Raw genomic sequence first — 18170 nt, forward strand, 5'->3', positions numbered from 1 at the left:
AAATTCATTTTTTGAAATTCTTGAAACTCATGGAATTCTTTTCAAGAACTTTGTCTGTAAAAAAAAAAAAAAAAAAAGAATTTTGTCTGTGAAAGTTTTCAGTTGAAAAAAAGGTATACAAAGACAATTTTAGCAAGGATTCCCAGCATCCATGGCTTGATTGGGCGCTAAATATCTTTAATAAGGGGAAGTTTATATTCAAACTTCCAAAAATAGTTGTCAAATACGATAGAGCTTTGCTGAAAGATATCATTTTCAGATGTTTACAGATGCCTGTCTTCTCTCTAGTATTTCAAAAATACATCTGCCTCTTGCAGCAGGTGAAAATGTGTATTTCACTTTGTCAATCAACAAACCTCAGGGCAGCACAGATCTTCATGGAGTGCAAAGTGAATCATCTGGGGGCTGAAGCATATAATTAACTTTCTGTTAGTAGAGGTCTTCTTATCAATTCCTGGACAGTGTGCTGAAAGGTACTGCTGATGAGGCATGACCCAGCGTGTTCCAGAAATGAGTGTTTTCCTTTCGTTTTCATTCGGTATCTGCGAAGCCCAGCATTTCAGAACCACCAGCGCAGAACCCCATTAATGCTTTTTTTCTATTTGGCCAATTTACTTGGAAGAATTTTCACTCTGCTTCAAAAATATCCTCCAAAGACCTAAGCAAACCACATTTCGTGTCCAACAGTATTTTGAGCCACGGCGCCTGATCAGATTATGAAGCTCCATTTCCTTGATTGGTTCATTCACCACAAGTAATAGGGAAGAGAGGGGCACTAAATCAATGTTCTGCACATCTTGAAGTCTGATGTCCTAAACAAATCCAGCTAATCATTATTTGATTGAAAAACTGGACGAGCTTAAACAGCAGTCCAATTTTTTTTCTTAGATTCTTCTCCAAAGACAACTTTGGCAGTTCGCAGGCTGCAAATGTTCACGGGAGCTTCTCCACCACAAAAGGCTGATTTCATTGCTGCTGTTGTCCCTTCGGTTTGGGGAATGGAGGAGCTGAACCATACAAAACCTTCAGCGCTTCGTGGGTTCCTGATATGATGCTCTGGTTCTGTCCCGTCTTACCTGCAGCAGAAAATTTCCTTTTGCTGAAACACAAGTGTATAAACATACAGAAAATCCTCTTAAAATATTTTGACCAAAAGAGCATTTAAATCAAGAATTTCTGACATAAGGGGCACCTGGGTGGCTCAGTGGGTTAAGTCTCTGGCCTTTGGCTCAGGTCATGATCTCAGGGTCCTGGGATCGAGCCCTACACCGGGCTCTCTGCTCAGTGGGGAGCCTGCTTCCCCTCTTTCTCTCTGCCTCCTGTGATCTTTGTCTGTCAAATAAATAAATAAGATCTTTAAAAAAAAAAAATTTCTGACATAATTACACAACATTTAAGGAAGTCCACCATAATGAAAAAATACTCCATCCATTTCTGTGAATCCTTATCCGACATCCTCAGGCACTTGTGATGTCATCTTCAACTGCCCAAAATTGGAAAAAAAAGGGGGGGGGGTGAAAATGCAAGGTTTTGATACAAACACCTGTTCCTGCACTTGGAACATGAAGGAGGGTGTGGAGTGATGCCTGGTCCAGACGACAGACATGTCTGAGACCCACGGTGCTGGTTCCATCACCGGTTTCCCAGTGAGCCCACTGGGAGCCCACCACAGCCAATGGCATGGAGGGGAGATTTAAGTCCTCTCTCTTAACCATGGTCTGATACCACCTTATCAGGACAAGGGCTAACCGGTACAGGCAGAAGACAGTCCCAAGGTCTATTTTTATACTTTATTACAGTACGTAATTATGTTTACTGTAACCCAATGTTATTTTTAAGATATATGTCTATTTGTATCAAAACAGCTCCTATACTGTGTAGCAGGAAACAGCAGAATGAATTAAATTTCTATAGCAGTGAACACAACACGTTATATGAACACATGCGTTTTCTCTCAAGGCTTTCTTGCTTTGTTTTCTGCTTATCCCCGCCGTTCAGGAGGCTTGTTATTTATTCTCCGTAGTTTGTATATAAAATAAATATGCATTTTGAATTCTCCAGAGGTGACTTGAGATAAGGTACTTACTATGCTTCCTTCCTGCATTCTGCCTTCTGACGTCCTCTGCCACCAAATACTTGCATATAAATTGCTTAACGTGGAATGACGCAGCAGCGAATCTCGGGGAGCAAGAGTTACTCTGCGCATCTCAACCACGCTGATTCGCTCAAGTGCACGTGAGACAGAAACATTAAAAGAGGCAGGCCTCAGGTTACGAGCGAAGATGGGCATTAAAACACCGTTTGTCAGTCACTTATTTGGAGTCTGGAATCCTATCTCCTTTAAGCAAAATGTTATAAATGGTGGTCAGCAATGTCCTCTATCTGTAAATTGAATTATAGTGATCAAGTGACTCATGACATCTGTGGACTCATGTAGATAAACGGACCAGCCCATCTTCAAGTTCAAGTCTGGATGCTGGAGGCAGGGAATTGTAGCAATGTGGGAGGTCCATGCTTCAGAGAGAAGCTACACATGGTTTACCTCCAGCAACCTTCCCGGCTGTGGGTGTAGCCTCCATTGTCTTTGAGCAATTTTATGTCTCAGTAACTTGCGGGCGGCTGTCTTAGCTTCCTGTGGCTGCCATCACCAAGTACCGTGAACTGAGGGGCTTTGAGCGGCAGAAATCGCTGGTTGCCCAGTTGTGGGGGCCAGGAGTCTGTGCTCTCTTGGGAGACACCAGGGGAGGACCCTTCTTCACCCCTTCCAGTCTCTGGCAGTCGCTGGAGGTCTGTGCTTGGTGGCCCATGGCTGGGAGGCGCACAGCCCAATTTGGCGTCTGTCCTCACGTGGCCTTCTCCTGGTGTCTGGGTTTCTGTGTCCAAATGTCCCTCTGCCTATAGGGGCACCAGTCATTTTGGATTAGGGTCCACCTTCATTTAGGATGACCTCATCAGAACTCAATGACCCCTGCAAAGACCCTACTTCCAAATCAGGCCCCATGAACAGGGGCTGGGTAGAAACGAATTTTGTGGGGCACCCTTCAGCCCCGTGCTGTAACCGGTAGCAACACCGCAGGATTCTGTCCTGTTCCAAGGAGGTTCAATTGAGTTCTCTCCTGCCAACCTTGGAAAAACCAGTGTGGCCTTCATTTGCCCCTTCGTTTCAATATTCTGGATCTAGAAACGCATCTGTTCTTCAGATTCTCCTTTAAATGGAACATCTGCCTGGTTAAAATCTTGAACAGGCATTCCTTTTTGTATCTGTATGAGAGTCATCATTTTACTTTTTAAGAAAATGATGTAGAATGATGAGGAAGGAAAAAGAATGCCCAAGGGGATTCCCTTCCCCTTCCATGGGCCTTGAGCCCGCGGAGCAAAGCACTGCAGTAGGTCAAGGCTACCTTGAACCACGTCTGCCTTCCCCTCAACACCTGCTCTTCCTCCCAGGAGATGTCTTCTTAGTGTCTTTGTCCTGCACACGGAGTGGGGAGCCCTCACCTGGGGCCTGAGCACCTGACAGAAGGGCTTTCTCGGGAACCCCGCCCACTTTTTTTTTTTTTTAAGATTTTATTTATTTATTTGACAGAGATTACAAATAGGCAGAGAGGCAGGCAGAGAGAGAGGAAGAAGCAGGCTCCCCGCTGAGCAGAGAGCCCGATGCAGGGCTTGATCCCAGGACCCTGGGATCATGACCTGAGCCGAAGGCAGAGGCCTAACCCACTGAGCCACCCAGGCGCCCCGCCCACCCAGCCACCTTTCTTGGGAACCCCACCGGCCTTTCTCCATCCAAAGGCCTGCGGTCCTCAGTGGCTCTGGTGTGAGTTCACTCTCATGCAGGAACCGACCCCCTTTCCCTAGGAACACCTTCTCCATCTCCTGCCTTTTAGAAAGACAATGCTCGCTGATCCAATTTAACCACTATTCAGTATGGTGTAGTGGTTTCCAGTAGTGTCATTGAGATTCTGTTCCCATTTTTTCCAGTCTCTTCCATTTTTGCTGCTGAATTCAAGTGTCTAAAGCTTTCTTTTCTTTTTCTTTTTCTTTTTTTTTCCCAATTGCTTCTTGTGGCATAGCTAGAGAGCTAGAAAGTCAGCTCTTATGAATTGGGAAAGTTATCAGATAAAACATTTCCTTTTAATCTATTTTTTTGAAAATGGGCAATTAATTTGCTTAACATTTTTTATATTTATAAATTTTTCTATTCCCTTCTTTGTTAGGTGCTTTAGTTTAAATTTTCCAAAAGTGTTGAAAAGTATATAAATAATTCCATTTTTAGTCATAACTTTAAGGATTTAAAGATAGATTTATACAAGGGCATGCTTTGCACTTTCCCACTGGAAATAAATTAAGGGCTCATCAACTTTGGATTGTTTAAGTAAATTACGGTGTGACTGTGTAATTCAATGCTATACAACCACTAAGAAATTTGTGGGTTAGGGGTGCCTGGGTGGCTCAGTCAGCTGAGCGCCTGACTCTCAGTTTTGGCTCAAGTCATGATCTCTGGGTCCTGGGATCGAGCCCTGTTTGGGCTCTGCCCTTAATGCCCAGTGTGCTTGAGATTCTTTCTCTCGCTCTCCCTCTGTCCTTCCCTTTGGCCCCCACCCAGAACGTGCTCTCTTTCTCTCTCAAGTAAATAAATAAATCTTAAGAAAAATAAATTTGTAGATTAGTATTCGTTAGCATGTGTGCCATTTGCCGTGCTGTTATAACAAAGTACCACAAACAAGGCAACTTAAAAGAAAAAAAATTTATTGCCTCCCACTTCTGGAGACCAGAAGTCTGAAATCAAGGTGTCAGGGGAGACATGCTGTCTCTGAAACCTGGAGAGGATCCTTCCTCACCTCTTCCAGCTTCTGGTGGTTTCTAGACATCCCACCTCTGTCTTTGCATGGCCTTCTCCTTGTGTGTGTCCCTTCTCTTCTTAAAAGGACACCAGTCCTATTGGATGAAGTTTCAACCTACTCCGGGATGACCTCATCTTAATTTAACCAATCTGGGGTGCCCGGTTGGCTTGGAAGAGCATGCGACTCTTGATCTCCAGGTTGTGAGATCAAGCCCCACATTGGGTGTAGAGATTACTTAAAAATAATATCTTAAAAAAAAAGAAAGAACTATAACAACTAATTATATCTGCAATGATCCTGCTTCCAAATAAAGTCACATTCTGAGGCACTGGGAGTTAGGACTGCAACATTATCTCTTTGGGGGATAGAGTTCAACCCATAATATCATGTTGAGATATCTACATCATATTCTCAAGTAGAAAGAGGAGTAAAAAGATAGCATGCATAGTACTATCTCATTTAATTACAGAACGGGTCTGGTGGAATCCCTCAGGTTGGTGGGGAAGTATGTGTCAGCCTCCAAGGACAGCCAGAAGCAAAGCTGTACTTACTAAAAACTGGTTCTGACGGAAGAAACTGGTTCTGAGCCATTTAAAGTTAGATTTTCAAAGTTTTGTGGCAATCACTCAATAGAATTGAAGTCGGATAAATGGATTTCAGGTTTGGAAGGTTTCAAAGCTGTAAATACTCACCAAGACCAGGGAATACCCATGGTTTATGGCTCTTCTGCCTTCAGGACTGAGGAGGAGACCCTCCAGCAGAAATCATTAGGCTTGCCCCAAGAAGGGATTGGCAGGGAATAGAGGAAGGTTCCAGGAGACCGAGTTGTCCCTCTGAAAGCCGAGGGTAAAAGGCCAATGGGGTGTCCACATATCATGGTAGAAGGGACCTGGCAACTCTAGATCAGGCCTGTGGTTGCAGGAGTACGTAAATTCCTGGAAGCTTGCCCATGCTTGTCACTCCCGTGTTCCTGTCCCAGGCCACAAGGAGAGAAGGCAGGCAGATTGGAGGTGATGGTATTTCACTGCTGGAGAAGGTCCTGAGGTGTAGAAGGGCTACTGTGTGTCAAGGAAGGGGACATTGTGGCCACAGCTGCTGGAAACCTGGGCAATGGCCATGGTCTTCCTGGAGATAGCCCAAGATGGGTCCACCAATGCCTCGGCACTGGGGGGTTGGAGAGTATGATGATGGTATCCTGCTAACCCTTTTCACTGCTTCACATGCTAATCTTCCAGAATTGGACCTGGGTCTCAGGTAGCTGGTACTCTCCCCAAGCTCTACCCTGCTTCTCCGAGGTTTTTTTTTTCTGGAATCGTGTATAACTGGAGGCTGGTTCAGGCAGAGGAAGACTGGGCTCACCCTTCACAGTTACACCGAAGAAACAATGTGCTTGTGTTCTAAAGAACAATGGGAATGCCAATCCTAACGCTTATGTATTGCTTATTATGTGCCAGCCTCTGTTTTAAGCATTTTACATAAATTAGCTCATTTAATCCTCATTAACGAAACTGTGAAGAACGCACTATTACTATTCCCATCTTGATAGACTGAGAAACTGGAGCACAAAGAGGTTAAACATTGGCTGAGACACTCTTCTGCTAGTTGAGGAAAACTCAGGTCTTTCTTTGCCTGGGAATTCTGTTAATAATGTCACCAGAGCAGGCTGATCTTGAAGAATAGTGTGTATTCTGGTGGGCTAGCTGGGGATTAGAAGCTACTGGACACATGCTTCATTGCCAAGGTCATTCTTTGGGTTAAATAACGCGCAGCAGTAGGTCTGAGGGGCACACTGGGTAGGCATTCCAGTCGGTGATCTGGCCTTGGGGAATTTGGGGTCAACAGTGATGTTAATAATGGTTAAGCTCCTGAGCCAAGAAGAAATGTTTAAAACATGAGTAAGGCTAGAAACAGTTCCAAATTCCAGACCTGAGGGGATGTGGAGCCAGAAGAGGCCCCTCCTTGCCCCACTGGGTAGGGTGGAGATTGGAATTCTATTCTCAGTGGAAGATTACGGGGTGAGGGGGAGGCTCTCCTCCAGAGGGTAGCCTCTAGCTACAGGGATTAAAATAATTTTTGTGGTGGGAGAGAGCTGGGCTCTTGATTTATCTTTCCCTCCAGGAAGGGTTAATGCGTAAGAACAGCTAATATTAATCGAGTGCTTATTCAGTTAATTTCCACGTTAACCCTCTTCCAGGTAACGTTTTCCTCAACCTTGTAAGGCAGGTGTTATTATCTCTAGAGAGGATAGGTAGTCCTGGAGAGGTTAAACAACTTGCCTAAGCTAGAGTTTTAAAGAAATTTATTAAAGTGTGGTGTATGTTGGGAAAAATTGTAAGGGTGTAGATCGACATAAGGCTGTAGATCTCACAGCGAACCCATCTGTGAGCCATCTCTCGGGAGAGATCCCAAGTGTCCCACACACCTCCTTGACGCCTTCCTCAGTCACTGCCCCACCTCCTCCCCAGAGGTAAACATTATTCAGATTTCCAGCAAAAGAGCTCGGTGTTCAAAAAAATGAAAGTCAACCAAGTAAAGGTGAAGATTTAGTTGGTTTTATTAAATGATTCATGAGCCCGGTGGCATTCCGTCTAGCAAGTAGGGGAGAGCTGCAAGGAGTCCCACAAAATGGAAGCTTTTTATAGAAAGTTTTAGCAAAAGGAAAGAAAGGATGAGTTCAGGTGAGATCACTGCATGGGGGGGGAGAGGGGGAGGGGTTTATTATGCAGATTACCTCATCGGCCTTGGGGCAGTGTTGGGATTTGGGGACAGAGAAAGCTTATCAGACAATTCCTGATGGACCTGGTCAGACTACATTTCCAGGGGGAGTTGAAACTGCAAATAGTATTAGTCCAGATTTGGTGACTTGGCTTAAGTGATACCATTTTGTGTTTAAACATTAGTTTTGCCTGATGTTTGAGTTTGTATAAATGGAATCATACAACATGTGTTCTTGTGGCTTGGCTTCTTTTGGCCAGCATTATGGGGGTGACATTTATACCTGTTGCTGAGCGAGCATAGCCTAGTTCACCCGTTTTCATGGGGTTATGGTGTCCCATTGCATGCCTTTGTGCTGGGTGCATACCCAAGAGCCAATGACTGAGTCACAAGGTTGGTGCTAACTGGGATTTCGAACCAGACGTGTCAACTTTAAGCGTAACCATTGCGTCCTATGCCGCCTTGTGCCATGGTTGGCGTCGGGCTGGGGTTATGGAGGCAAAACCAGACTGGCATCCTGAGGAGAGACCGGATGTGGCAGTGGAACTGGATGGGGAACAGAGAAGAGTAGCAGTGCTGGGAGATCTGGGGGGGAGTGTGGTGAGCAGAAGGATACAGTCCCTGGCGTGGGTTCCTGGGGAGGTGGTGATGTCATTCAATTTAGGGAGAGCAGAAGAGGACCCAGTTTGTGGGAGAAGAGTGAGTTCAGTCTGGCCCAGGAAGTGTCCCAGGATGCCTGAGGGACCTCCAGTGGCGTGATCCGGGGGGCAATATGGTGGAGATTTTGCTTTGGGCTTGGGACTCAGGAGCCCTTGCTGTGGGCAAAGCCAGGGAGATGGGATTGCTAGGGGAGGATGGTCACAGGGGGAAGGGCCTTGAGGACCCTGACACTGCAGAGTCAGGTTGTCTGCTAGGACCAGGTGGTCGGGGTGGGGGTGGGGAGTAGAAAGTGGGAAGTGTCTAGTTAGCGGAAACCAAGAATGGGCACAAACATTGGTGAATGGCTCTAAGCCCCTCCCAGTGTGGTGACCACACCCACATTTTTAGGACCCTTCTCTTTTAGCAGGGTAAGCTAGAGTAGGGGACGCTAAAGCAAAGAGCCCTAAGAGTGCTGGTTTGGGGAAAAAAGAAACAGTTTAGTATGAGATATTTTGGGAACTTAGGGAAAACATTTTAGAAACATAGACTGACATAGTTCAGAAATGGGGCTGTTCCCCTGACTCCCTAGAGAAGGGCCTGGGAATGTGGGGCTCAAGGAGTGGCGACTGGCATGGTGAGTGGGGACAAACCATGCAACAGAGAGAGAATTAGGTGACGTGAAAACAGTTGTCATGCCATATCCTCTGTGGTGCATGGTGGGGGATGTGGGACTGCCAGGAAGAATGGGGACCACCGGAGCCCCTTGGCCATCTAGGACAAGACAACAATGATGCGGGTCACCTTACCGTGCCTCTCACCTGACACGCACGCGTTGTTAGGCTTGAACGAGGCTTACCGCGACCCATTCCACAGCCAACACAATCAGCTGAAGGAGCCCCTGTCCCAAGAGCATGCGTCTAGTTTTGTGTCATGTCCAGACTCTGGTCCAGCTGCCGCCTTCAACGGAAGCAGTCTCTCGCCACAGCTACCTAGATTCAAGGATGTGACGGGGCCTGCTCTCTGTGGGGTCCTCCTCAACGCGATCTGCCGCTCTTCCGACCAGGTCCGGCTGGAGCGCTTTCTCCGTCCCTCCCATTAAATCAGTGCTTAAATAAGAAATACGGTCAATGAGAATGACAAAGGACAGGAGGTCTGGGCTCATAAACAAGACACCAGAAGCAGGTCTCTTCTCAAAGGGGAGCCTATTCCTGTAATCTCCTTGCAGCCCGTGGGTGAGGGGAACTCAGGAACCAGCTGCCACTGCAGCGAATGTGGGCATGAGTCACGGCGGAGGGCGGGGGGAGGACTCCGTGGAAAATCTATGATAAAATGTGCAGATTGAGCCTCTGATTGTGCTTCTGCCCCGCTCCGTAGACTAGATGACTGAGTAACTCCAGATTAGGAGAGCGAAGAATAGAACTTTGGGCTGTTATCATCGTAAACTGGGGCTATTTTGGGTCCAAGACTCAAACACCGAAGTGTTCTGGGGGTTGTGGAGAGCACCCACACCCTTCCAGCCGCGGAACCGGAGGCTGGCGCGTTCAAGTGTAGAAAGACGCACCGGGGAAAAGTAGTAAGTGCGGGCGCCGCCGCCCTCCACGGCTCAAAGGAGCCGATCTCGTTCCTACAAACTCTGCCCTGTAGGGCACTGCAGGTCGGGCAGGGCGGTCAGGTGCCTTTAGATTTAGGGTCATGGCAAAGGTGGGATTGCTCAGCCGTCTCCTGCACTGGTTCACCAAAGCATGCTTCAGGAGAAGAGTCTGGAGCCCTGCTGCCGTAGGACGCCACGGGGCCAGAACGGTCTCTGTTCTTGAACTTCGAACTTTAGCTCATGGTCCTTCAGCCAGACTTGCCCCTCAGCAGTCCCATGGGCAGAACGCCCGCTGCCTTCCCCTTCCTGGAGCCACAGGGCTAGGCCCTGGAGCCATGGAGTAAGGGGCTCCCCACTTCCTGGCTCCGCCCTGGGGAGCGGCAGAGGGAATGCAGGCGACCTGGACTGCGTCTCCTCTGCGCCCAGGCATCAGCCGGCCTTGCGTGGCGTTGAATTTGGGTCAGAGCTGGAAATATCCATTGAGTTTAATAGAAAAGAAGCCCCTGCAGGACCCCTGGGAGAGGTAGGGGAGAGGTTGGAGCAGATGACAGATAGCGGAGAGAGGGGCTGTCAAGAGTCCCCAGGGAGGAGGGCTCTGGGTCTGGCTGTCGGGAAAGGTGCCTCTTCCACTGGGGACTGAACTGTGCAAAGGTCAGAGGCAGATGAGTCTCAGCCATCAGTCAAGGGCCCTCCCCCAGGAGGCTGGTTTCATCTTCTCTGTGGAGCAGGAGGTGAGGGCTTTGGGGAGGGTGGTCGGTTGGCCTAGGGGGCAAAAGGGAAGATTTGGGAAGGCCATTGTGGGCATGAGACTGGGAGGCGGGGACAGATCAGGACCCCATGACCAGCTTAGCTCCCACCACAACTTCCTTCAGGTCTTAATTCAAAAGCCCCCTCCTCAGTGGGAGCTTCCCTAGCTCATCTGCAGTTGTAACCCCTGGACCCTCCCATTTTCTCTCCCTGCCTTCGTTCTCCCTCGGCACTTAATGGTATTTCACATACTATGTATTTCTTGCATTAATATGACTGGTTTTTTAATATTTATTTTTTTATTTCAGAGAGAGAAGAGCAGGGGCAGGGGCGGGGTGGGGGGAGAGTCTTCAAGCAGACCCCCTGCTGAGCAGGTGGGGCTCCATCCCATGACCCATGAGATCATGACCTGAGCCGAAACCAAGTTGGACACTAACCGAGGGAGCCCCTCAGGCGCCCCTGACTGCTGTTCTCAAAATCCCGGGGAAGTGGGCACAGAGACCCAGACACAGAGAACGCCCCCCGTGAACGTGCGTTTGGAGACAGATGGTTTGTCAGAGACCCAGCAACTCCGAAGATTGCCGGCAGATCACCAGAAGTCGGGGACAGCCGTGAAACGGATCGTTTCTCACAGCACTCCAAAGAAAGTAACCCTCCAGGCACCTTGGTCTTCCACTTTCCAGCCCCCAGAATGATGTAAGCCCCCCACTCTGTGATGTTCCATTGCGGCAGCCCCAGTCAAGGAGCACCGAAGGGGACTGACATTTTTTGTTTCATTTTTTCTGTATTTGCCCCACAATTCTCCCAGCATGCACTGCAGCCCAGCCCAAACTCTCTCCGCCCTTAGTTTTGTCCCCATGGGTACACTTTGACCCGAAACCCACCCGAATGAGATTAGGCCAAGTGATAGGTGCAAACCAAAATGTATGATTCACCAACGGTAATTTTAAAAATCTGGTTTAGTGTTTGCATTTATCCTCAGTGAAGGAGAGTGGCAGGAAGGCACCGCTCAGAGACCTGTGCCAAGCACATGGGGGTCCAGGCCCAGAGCCTTGTGTGATGCCTCTCTGTTTGGTTTCTCAGGATGGGCCTCTAGAAGCAGCATCACCAGCCCTGGGCCTCGAGCCTCCTTGGTTGGTGTCCCTGGGCAGCCTGAGCACAGTAGTCACGCACCAGCAGATACAAATCTGACTTTACAGGTAACCCTGGAAGGTCAGAAGCTGGTCCAGAACCCGGATATCCCCCAGGGTCCTACTAAGTCTTCCCCCCTAGGGTGGTGCGTTGCTCAGGTTATGAGAAGGAAGACAGTTGTGCAGAAATCACTGGAACACAGGGCCCTGAGAGCTAGTAAGAAGGCGCGAGCCATGGAGCTGTCTTGGGAGGGGTAGCCCTTCCCCTTTACACAGGGTGGGAGATGGGGGTGGGGGGCATGGAGAAGCCTTCCGTTGTGTAAGTTGTTTAACAAATAATTTTTGGCATCACATTGGATTCTCCGAATTGACCTTCAGAATCTTAACCTCAGTCTTGAAAAATAACCAACTTTATTCAGATGAGGACCCAAGGTCTCTTGTCCTTGAGTAAACAGGCCTTCCCTAACTGTACCCTGTTACTGCTAATTCCCGCCAAGAGCAAGAAAAAGGGAGAAGAATTGGCAATAGGTACACACACGCCATGTACTTCCTCCAAATATTTAACCACAAAGGCAGAAATGCTCCCTAAAGATAGCAAAGGAAGTTGTAAAGTGGTTAGATCCGTTCAGCTCTCGGGACCAGGGATCCTGTGTGAGGGCCGGACAGCCGCTAATCTCTTTAATAAGGAGATCCAGAAATAAACACAGAGACTTTTCTTTATATTTCTAAGCAGATCAGAAGGGTAAGCTGGTCTCGTCATTCTATAGATGGACTGACTTCGGGATACTGTAGGCTGCTTCCACGCAATGTAATCAACCCAGGGAAATTTGCAAAAACTCCACATCAAATAATTTTGGTTTGCTGAAACTGTTTTTTCAAAAACGAGAGACTGAAAGGTGTCCCATTTCCACTGGCTTCTGCTTCTCTCCCAGAGAGTGGGGGTGCAGGAGTTCCCTGTGAACCTCAAAGGCAGCGCCCTTCTCCAGACCTTGGCCTTGGAGTTGAATTCTGGGGGGGAAGTGGGAGCCAGACAGTGGAGCTTCTCAGCCTTTGTGAAGCCTAGCCAAGGGACCCCAAACCCATCCTGATACCCCATTTTCTTCCTTTGACACCAACCACAGGGGCTGACCTTAATTTCCTTTTTTTTTTTTTGGTTTAAAGATTTTATCTGACAGACAGAGATCACAAGCAGGCAGAGAGGCAGGCAGAGAGAGAGGGGGAGGCAGGCTCCCTGCTGAGCAGAGAGCCCTATGGGGGGGCTCCATACCAGGAACCTGAGATCATGACCTGAGCTGAAGGCAGAGGCTCAACCCACTGAGCCACCCAGGGGCCCGCTTAATTTCCTTTTGACTGAGCTCATCACTCAGTCGCGACCCCAAGAAAGCAAGCCCCAGGCCAGGCTATGATGCACTCTTCTAAAAGGCTAGCAAACAGCCATTTTCACTTTAATGAGTTTTATTGCTACCCACCCAGGGTAACAAAATCAGTCAAGGTGCTGCTTTTTCTTCTTGATTTGTAAGCAAATTCACTAGATTCTGGTGTGAATTGTTTGTAACAGAGAGCACAATTGTTTTGTTTTTCTCCCATTTGGCTTTTTTGGGCATGTTTTTATTTTATTTTCTGAATTAAGGTTATATACCCACAGTATACCTGACTATACCCTTAGTAATAGACATTCAAAATCTAGAGCCATTTGGGGCTCCGGGGTGGCTTGGTCGTTAAGCATCTGCCTTCAGCTCAGGTCAGGATCCCAGGATCCTGGTTCAAGCCCTACATTCGGCGAGAAGCCTGTTTCTCCCTCTCCCACTCCCCCTGCTCGTGTTGCCTCTCTCGCTGAATCTCTCTCTGTCAAATAAATAAAATTTAGAGCCACCGGGTTGCGATTTAACAGTGGTAGAATCATTAGAAGAAGCCAGGTCTGATACCCCAATCCGCTCTTCAACCCAAGTCACACTGCCTACTCTATGGAAAAAATAAAAAGCATTTCTCATTCACCTCACATGGGCTAGTTCTTTCTGCAAACTGCAACATATTTGCAGAACCAGTCCTTCAGAGCAGTTTTTAAATAAAGGGTATGTTGATACTTATTGTGTGCTAAATTCTAGATGGGCTGCAGCGGTTTAAAACCACGCCCTTATTGCATCCTCCCTCCAGCCCTGGTTATGAACCCTGGAGCCCACTTGGATTTACTCCATCCTCCATCCTCCGCCTTCCAAACGAAGGTGGGGGTGCGATGTTCCTACAGGTGCGTTCAGTTCTAAACACACTGTTTGTAATTTTGAAAGACTTTCCTGTTGTGTTACGGTTAGGTGGCCTGTTCCAGAAATAGAACTGAAGTGTATATTTTTAATGGTCCAAAGACAAATTATCCAACTAAATTGGCAAATTGTATAATTGCAATATATATAAAACTTAAATAAATGATAAAACCCTCATAAATTAAAATAGTTCATTGAGGGCGCCTGGGTGGCTCAGTGGGTTAAGCCTCTGCCTTCGGCTCAGGTCATGATCCCAGGGTCCTGGGATCGCATCAGGCTCTCTGCTCAGTAGGGAGCCTGCTTCCCCCTCTCTATCTCTGCCTGCCTCTCTGCCTGCTTGTGATCTCTCTCTCTGTGTCAAATAAACAAATAAAATCTTTAAAAAAATAAAATAAAATAGTTCATTGAAACAAGTCTTGGAGACAATGCAATTTCTTGAGATTTAAAGTTATCCTGAGTGTGTCGGCAGTTTTGGTAAGCTACTTTGGCCTTTCTCTGCAGATTTTGTACACATAAGTGTTGACCTTATTAAACATACATGTGCCTCATTTTGTGTTCTTTTAGCAACACTGAGAACCTATTGTCTTTGTGATAAAAGGGGAAAATGAACTGCTCGGGTTTGGGGGCTGGTCACTCACAAATGATCAGCTAGTCCTTATCTGGAGCAAAGGGCTCCAGAAATTTCTCTTTGGAGGGGAAACCCCATTCCAGTGCTATTTGGATCCAAATTTCTAAGAAAGACAAGGAGGAAGTGGTGAACTTGGAAGATAGGGCCTGTGTTCGGGTGCTTAGTGATTGAGTAATGAGGACCATGGGGCGGCCGGACTCCAGAAGAAGGTGCGTGTTGCTTGGGTCTAGGGCTGGAGCCCCGCAAAGACCAGCCCCACCCCGCTAGGGATCTTTAATTACTACCCGGCGCAGACCCGCTCAGTACATGGTTGGGAGGAGAGGGTGGCAAACCCAGCCCAGCCCTCCCAGAGCACTTCAACTTGTAAATCCCCCGACCTCAAGCAACAGGCCTTTAGAAAAGGCTAAAACCACGGTCAACCTTGAAAGGTGGAAATTCCCAGTGGGAATTTATGTAAATTTGGCCGGCTACCGAAAAAGAGGCAGATCTTGATTTGGTTATTTTGGGCTTCAGAAAGAAAGCCCCAGTATAGAAGGAAGCCAGTGCGCCCGTGGTCACTGCTCGCTCAGTGCATGGTTGTGTCTTTACTGGAAATCGCGGCCCTCCTGCTTCCCACCCTCCTGATCCCCTCGGAAGCCGGGTTCTGACCCCGCTAAATTCTAGATGGGCCGGCGAAGGGAGCACACCCGCCGGGGTCACCGCCGCGGAGGGTCTCCCCCAGTGCAGCGTAACACCAGGGGCTTACAAGGCCTCGCAGGTCAACCTTGTTCCCCCGCCCCCCCTCCCACCTGCCAGAGTAGTTTTTTTCTTTGAACTTTATTTTATTTTACTTTAAAAGATTTTATTATTTGACATAGACAATGAGAGAGGGAACACAAGCAGGGGGAGTGGGAGAGGGAGAAGCAGGGAGCCAGATGGGGGTCTCGTCCCCTCACCGGGGATCAAGACCCAAGCCAAAGGCAGAGAGACCCAACCACTGAGCGACCCAGGCGCCCCTCTTTGAACCTTATTTTTTCAGTGTTCCAAGATACATTGTTTATGCACCACACCCAGTGCTCCATGCAATCCGCGCCCTCCTTAATACCAACCACCCGGCTCACCCAACCCCCTACCCCCACAAAACCCTCAGTTTGTTTCTGAGTCCGCAGTCTCTCATGGTTCTCTACCCCTCGGATTTCCTCCAACTCCCTTCTCCCAATGTCCTCCGTGTTATTCCTTAGTTTTGACCGTGTTCCCCACTGAGACCCGCAGCGTGCCCTCCCAGGCCAGGGATCCTCAAGCTAGCCCCCGATGGCTTCCTCTGTTCGGTTGCGTCCACCCTTGGGCCCCGGGAGCCTTGCGCCGGCTGGCCCATGGTGGACACGCTGTCACCAGCGGTGGAAAGGGTCAGGAGGGAGAGGGGCAGAGAGAGGGGTGGCTGTGACCCGCGAGGTATCCGCATCCTCCACGCGCAGCCATTGCCACGGGGATTTGGCCCGTCGCACGCTCTCTTCCCCGTGGTCAGGGGCTCCCCGCGGCAAGTCACCCCCAGCAGCGGGACAAGCCGGGAGAGGCCAGGCCCCGGCGGCGGGGCGCTGGGACTGGACCGCGGCAGTCTCCCGCGGCCCGGCTCGGCGTTTGGCAGCCGGCCCCGAGTCAGAGCCCGGTCGCGGCCTCACGCGGTTCTCTGTCTTGACTCCGCAGATGCCGGCACCGTGACATTGGCTAGGAGTGGGGGAGGAGGGCTCCCCTCAGGCTCTGGCCTGGAGCCTTCCATTTTCACCCAACGTCCCCACCTGAGCCCCTCGAGACACCACGTTGGGGGCTCTCTCAGGAGCAACCTGCGAGCCACAGATAGCCCGAGCTCCGCGGGATCGGGGGACCCTGAGGACCGTCCCCTCCGGAAGCTCCCAGTTCAGAGGGTCACGGCCCTCGGCGGAGCCCCGGGCCCCTCGGTGGACTCCGCCTCCTCGGCACCCAGTTGTCCTCCGTGCCTGCCCCCTGCTCCCCGCGACTCCTCGGTCTTAAGCTCGGAGTGGAGTTGGCCTCGGAGCCCAGTATCCCGGGGAGGTGGAAAAACGAGCTCGGCGGCTCCGGTGCCGAGAAATTCTGGCAGTCGCGGCCGGGAGGCCTGACGCCGGGGCGGTGCCGGGCCCCGGGGGTTTGGCGGCTCCCCATGCGGGGAGCAGGCTCAGCTAGCGGCGTCCCCCGACCCCCACCCTCGCCCTCATCCCCTGGGCCGCCGAAGGGGAGGGCGGGGCCGCTCGTCGCCGGAGACACAGGCGCCCGGGTTCTCCGGTTACTGCTTCTAGTTCCCGGCGCGGGCACCGCTCCGCTCCGGGGCAGGGCGGCCGGGTGGGCGGGCCCCGCGGCGCCGAGGACTCGGCTCGGAACTTTTGTCGGGCTTCGGGCGGGGGAACCCGGGGCGCGCGCGCCTCCTCCAGTGCGGCGGCCCCGCCCTCCTCCCCGCCCGGTCCCCGCCCGCGCCCGCCCGCCGCGCCCGGAAAGCCCCAGCGGCTCCTCCCACCCCCGAGGGGGCTTTCTCCAGCCTCCAGTGACTTTAGTCTCCGAGCGCAGCCGCTCGGCGCTCGTTTCCGCCGGGCTGGAGCGCGCGGAGCCCCGCTCATCTGCGGCCGCAGGGGACGAGGGGCGGTGACCCCGGCGCACGCCCCGCGCCCCAGTATCCCGGCCCGCGCCCCGGCCGCCACCATGGTGTTGCTGGCCGGGCCCGGGCCGGAGGGCGGCGGGGCGCGCCGCGTGTCCCCGCAGACGCCGTCCCCACCCCGGGACGCTCAGGCCGGGGAGGACCCTGCCGACTACGAGGAGTACGAGGACTTCTCGTGTCTGCCCGACACCCGCAGCATCGCCTCGGACGACTCCTTCTACCCTGTCGGAGGCGAGGAGGAATACGGCACCGCGAATGCGGAGAGCGTCCCAGAGGGCGTCCCGGAGGAGGCGACCCTCCTGCGCGCCGCCTGCGCCAACGACGTGGGGCTGCTGAGGGCGCTGGTGCGGCGGGGGCTGAGCGCCGAGGAGGTGCAGGAGACCGACCGCAACGGCCGGGTAAGTCGGCTTTCCCGCGGGCTTCGGATCCCCCTCCGCACTCCCCCCCCTCCGCACTCCCCCCCCCCCGTTCCGCGTCGCCCTGGTCCCGGCTCTGTCCGGTCCCGCGGTGACTGTGCCGCTGCCCAGCGCGCGTCTTCGTCGCCGGCTGGGCGTGCGGCGCGTGCGGAGCCCTGGGCGGCCCTGCGTCTCCCGGGCCGGGGTCCCGGTCTGGGCAGTGGCGGGGGTGGGTGGTGCGGAGCGTGGCCCGAGGTCACAGCGCCGCGGGAGACGCCGCTGGTCTCGAGTCTTCACCGCCTCCCTCTCGGTTCCCGCCCCCGGAGTCCTCCTGTCCTTGAATTCCCCCCGCCCCCACCCCCGGGGGCCCGCGCTGGGATCCGGGTTGGAAACCCCTCGGGTCTCTAACAGCTGGGCCCCCTCCGACCGTTATCTTCCTTGCCCGCGGGGACGACGTCCTATCCCGAACCCCAGTTGCCTTCACCTCCCCCCCCGCCCCGCCGCTCACGCTGCCCTTGCCCTTTCTCTTGCACGCCCGGAACGCGGACGGGCTCCTCCAGGCCCCCGGGAGTCGGAGTT

At 51.3% G+C, this 18170-nt stretch overlaps 1 protein-coding gene across 1 annotated transcript in view; it reads left to right on the forward strand.

Annotated features, from left to right (window-relative positions):
* Window positions 1-17144: 17144 nt before the first annotated feature.
* Window positions 17145-18170, forward strand: part of LOC111153469 (ankyrin repeat domain 33B) — a 70964-nt gene continuing 69938 nt past the window's right edge. Inside the window, exon 1 of the mRNA XM_022512494.1 lies at window positions 17145-17594. Within this exon, the coding sequence (XP_022368202.1) occupies window positions 17241-17594 (354 nt within the window). The 5' untranslated portion in view covers window positions 17145-17240. The remainder of the gene's footprint in view (window positions 17595-18170) is intronic.

Source organism: Enhydra lutris, unplaced genomic scaffold, assembly GCF_002288905.1.
Source record: "Enhydra lutris kenyoni isolate GAN:26980312 unplaced genomic scaffold, ASM228890v2 scaffoldscaffold32, whole genome shotgun sequence".
Lineage (NCBI taxonomy): Eukaryota > Metazoa > Chordata > Mammalia > Carnivora > Mustelidae > Enhydra > Enhydra lutris.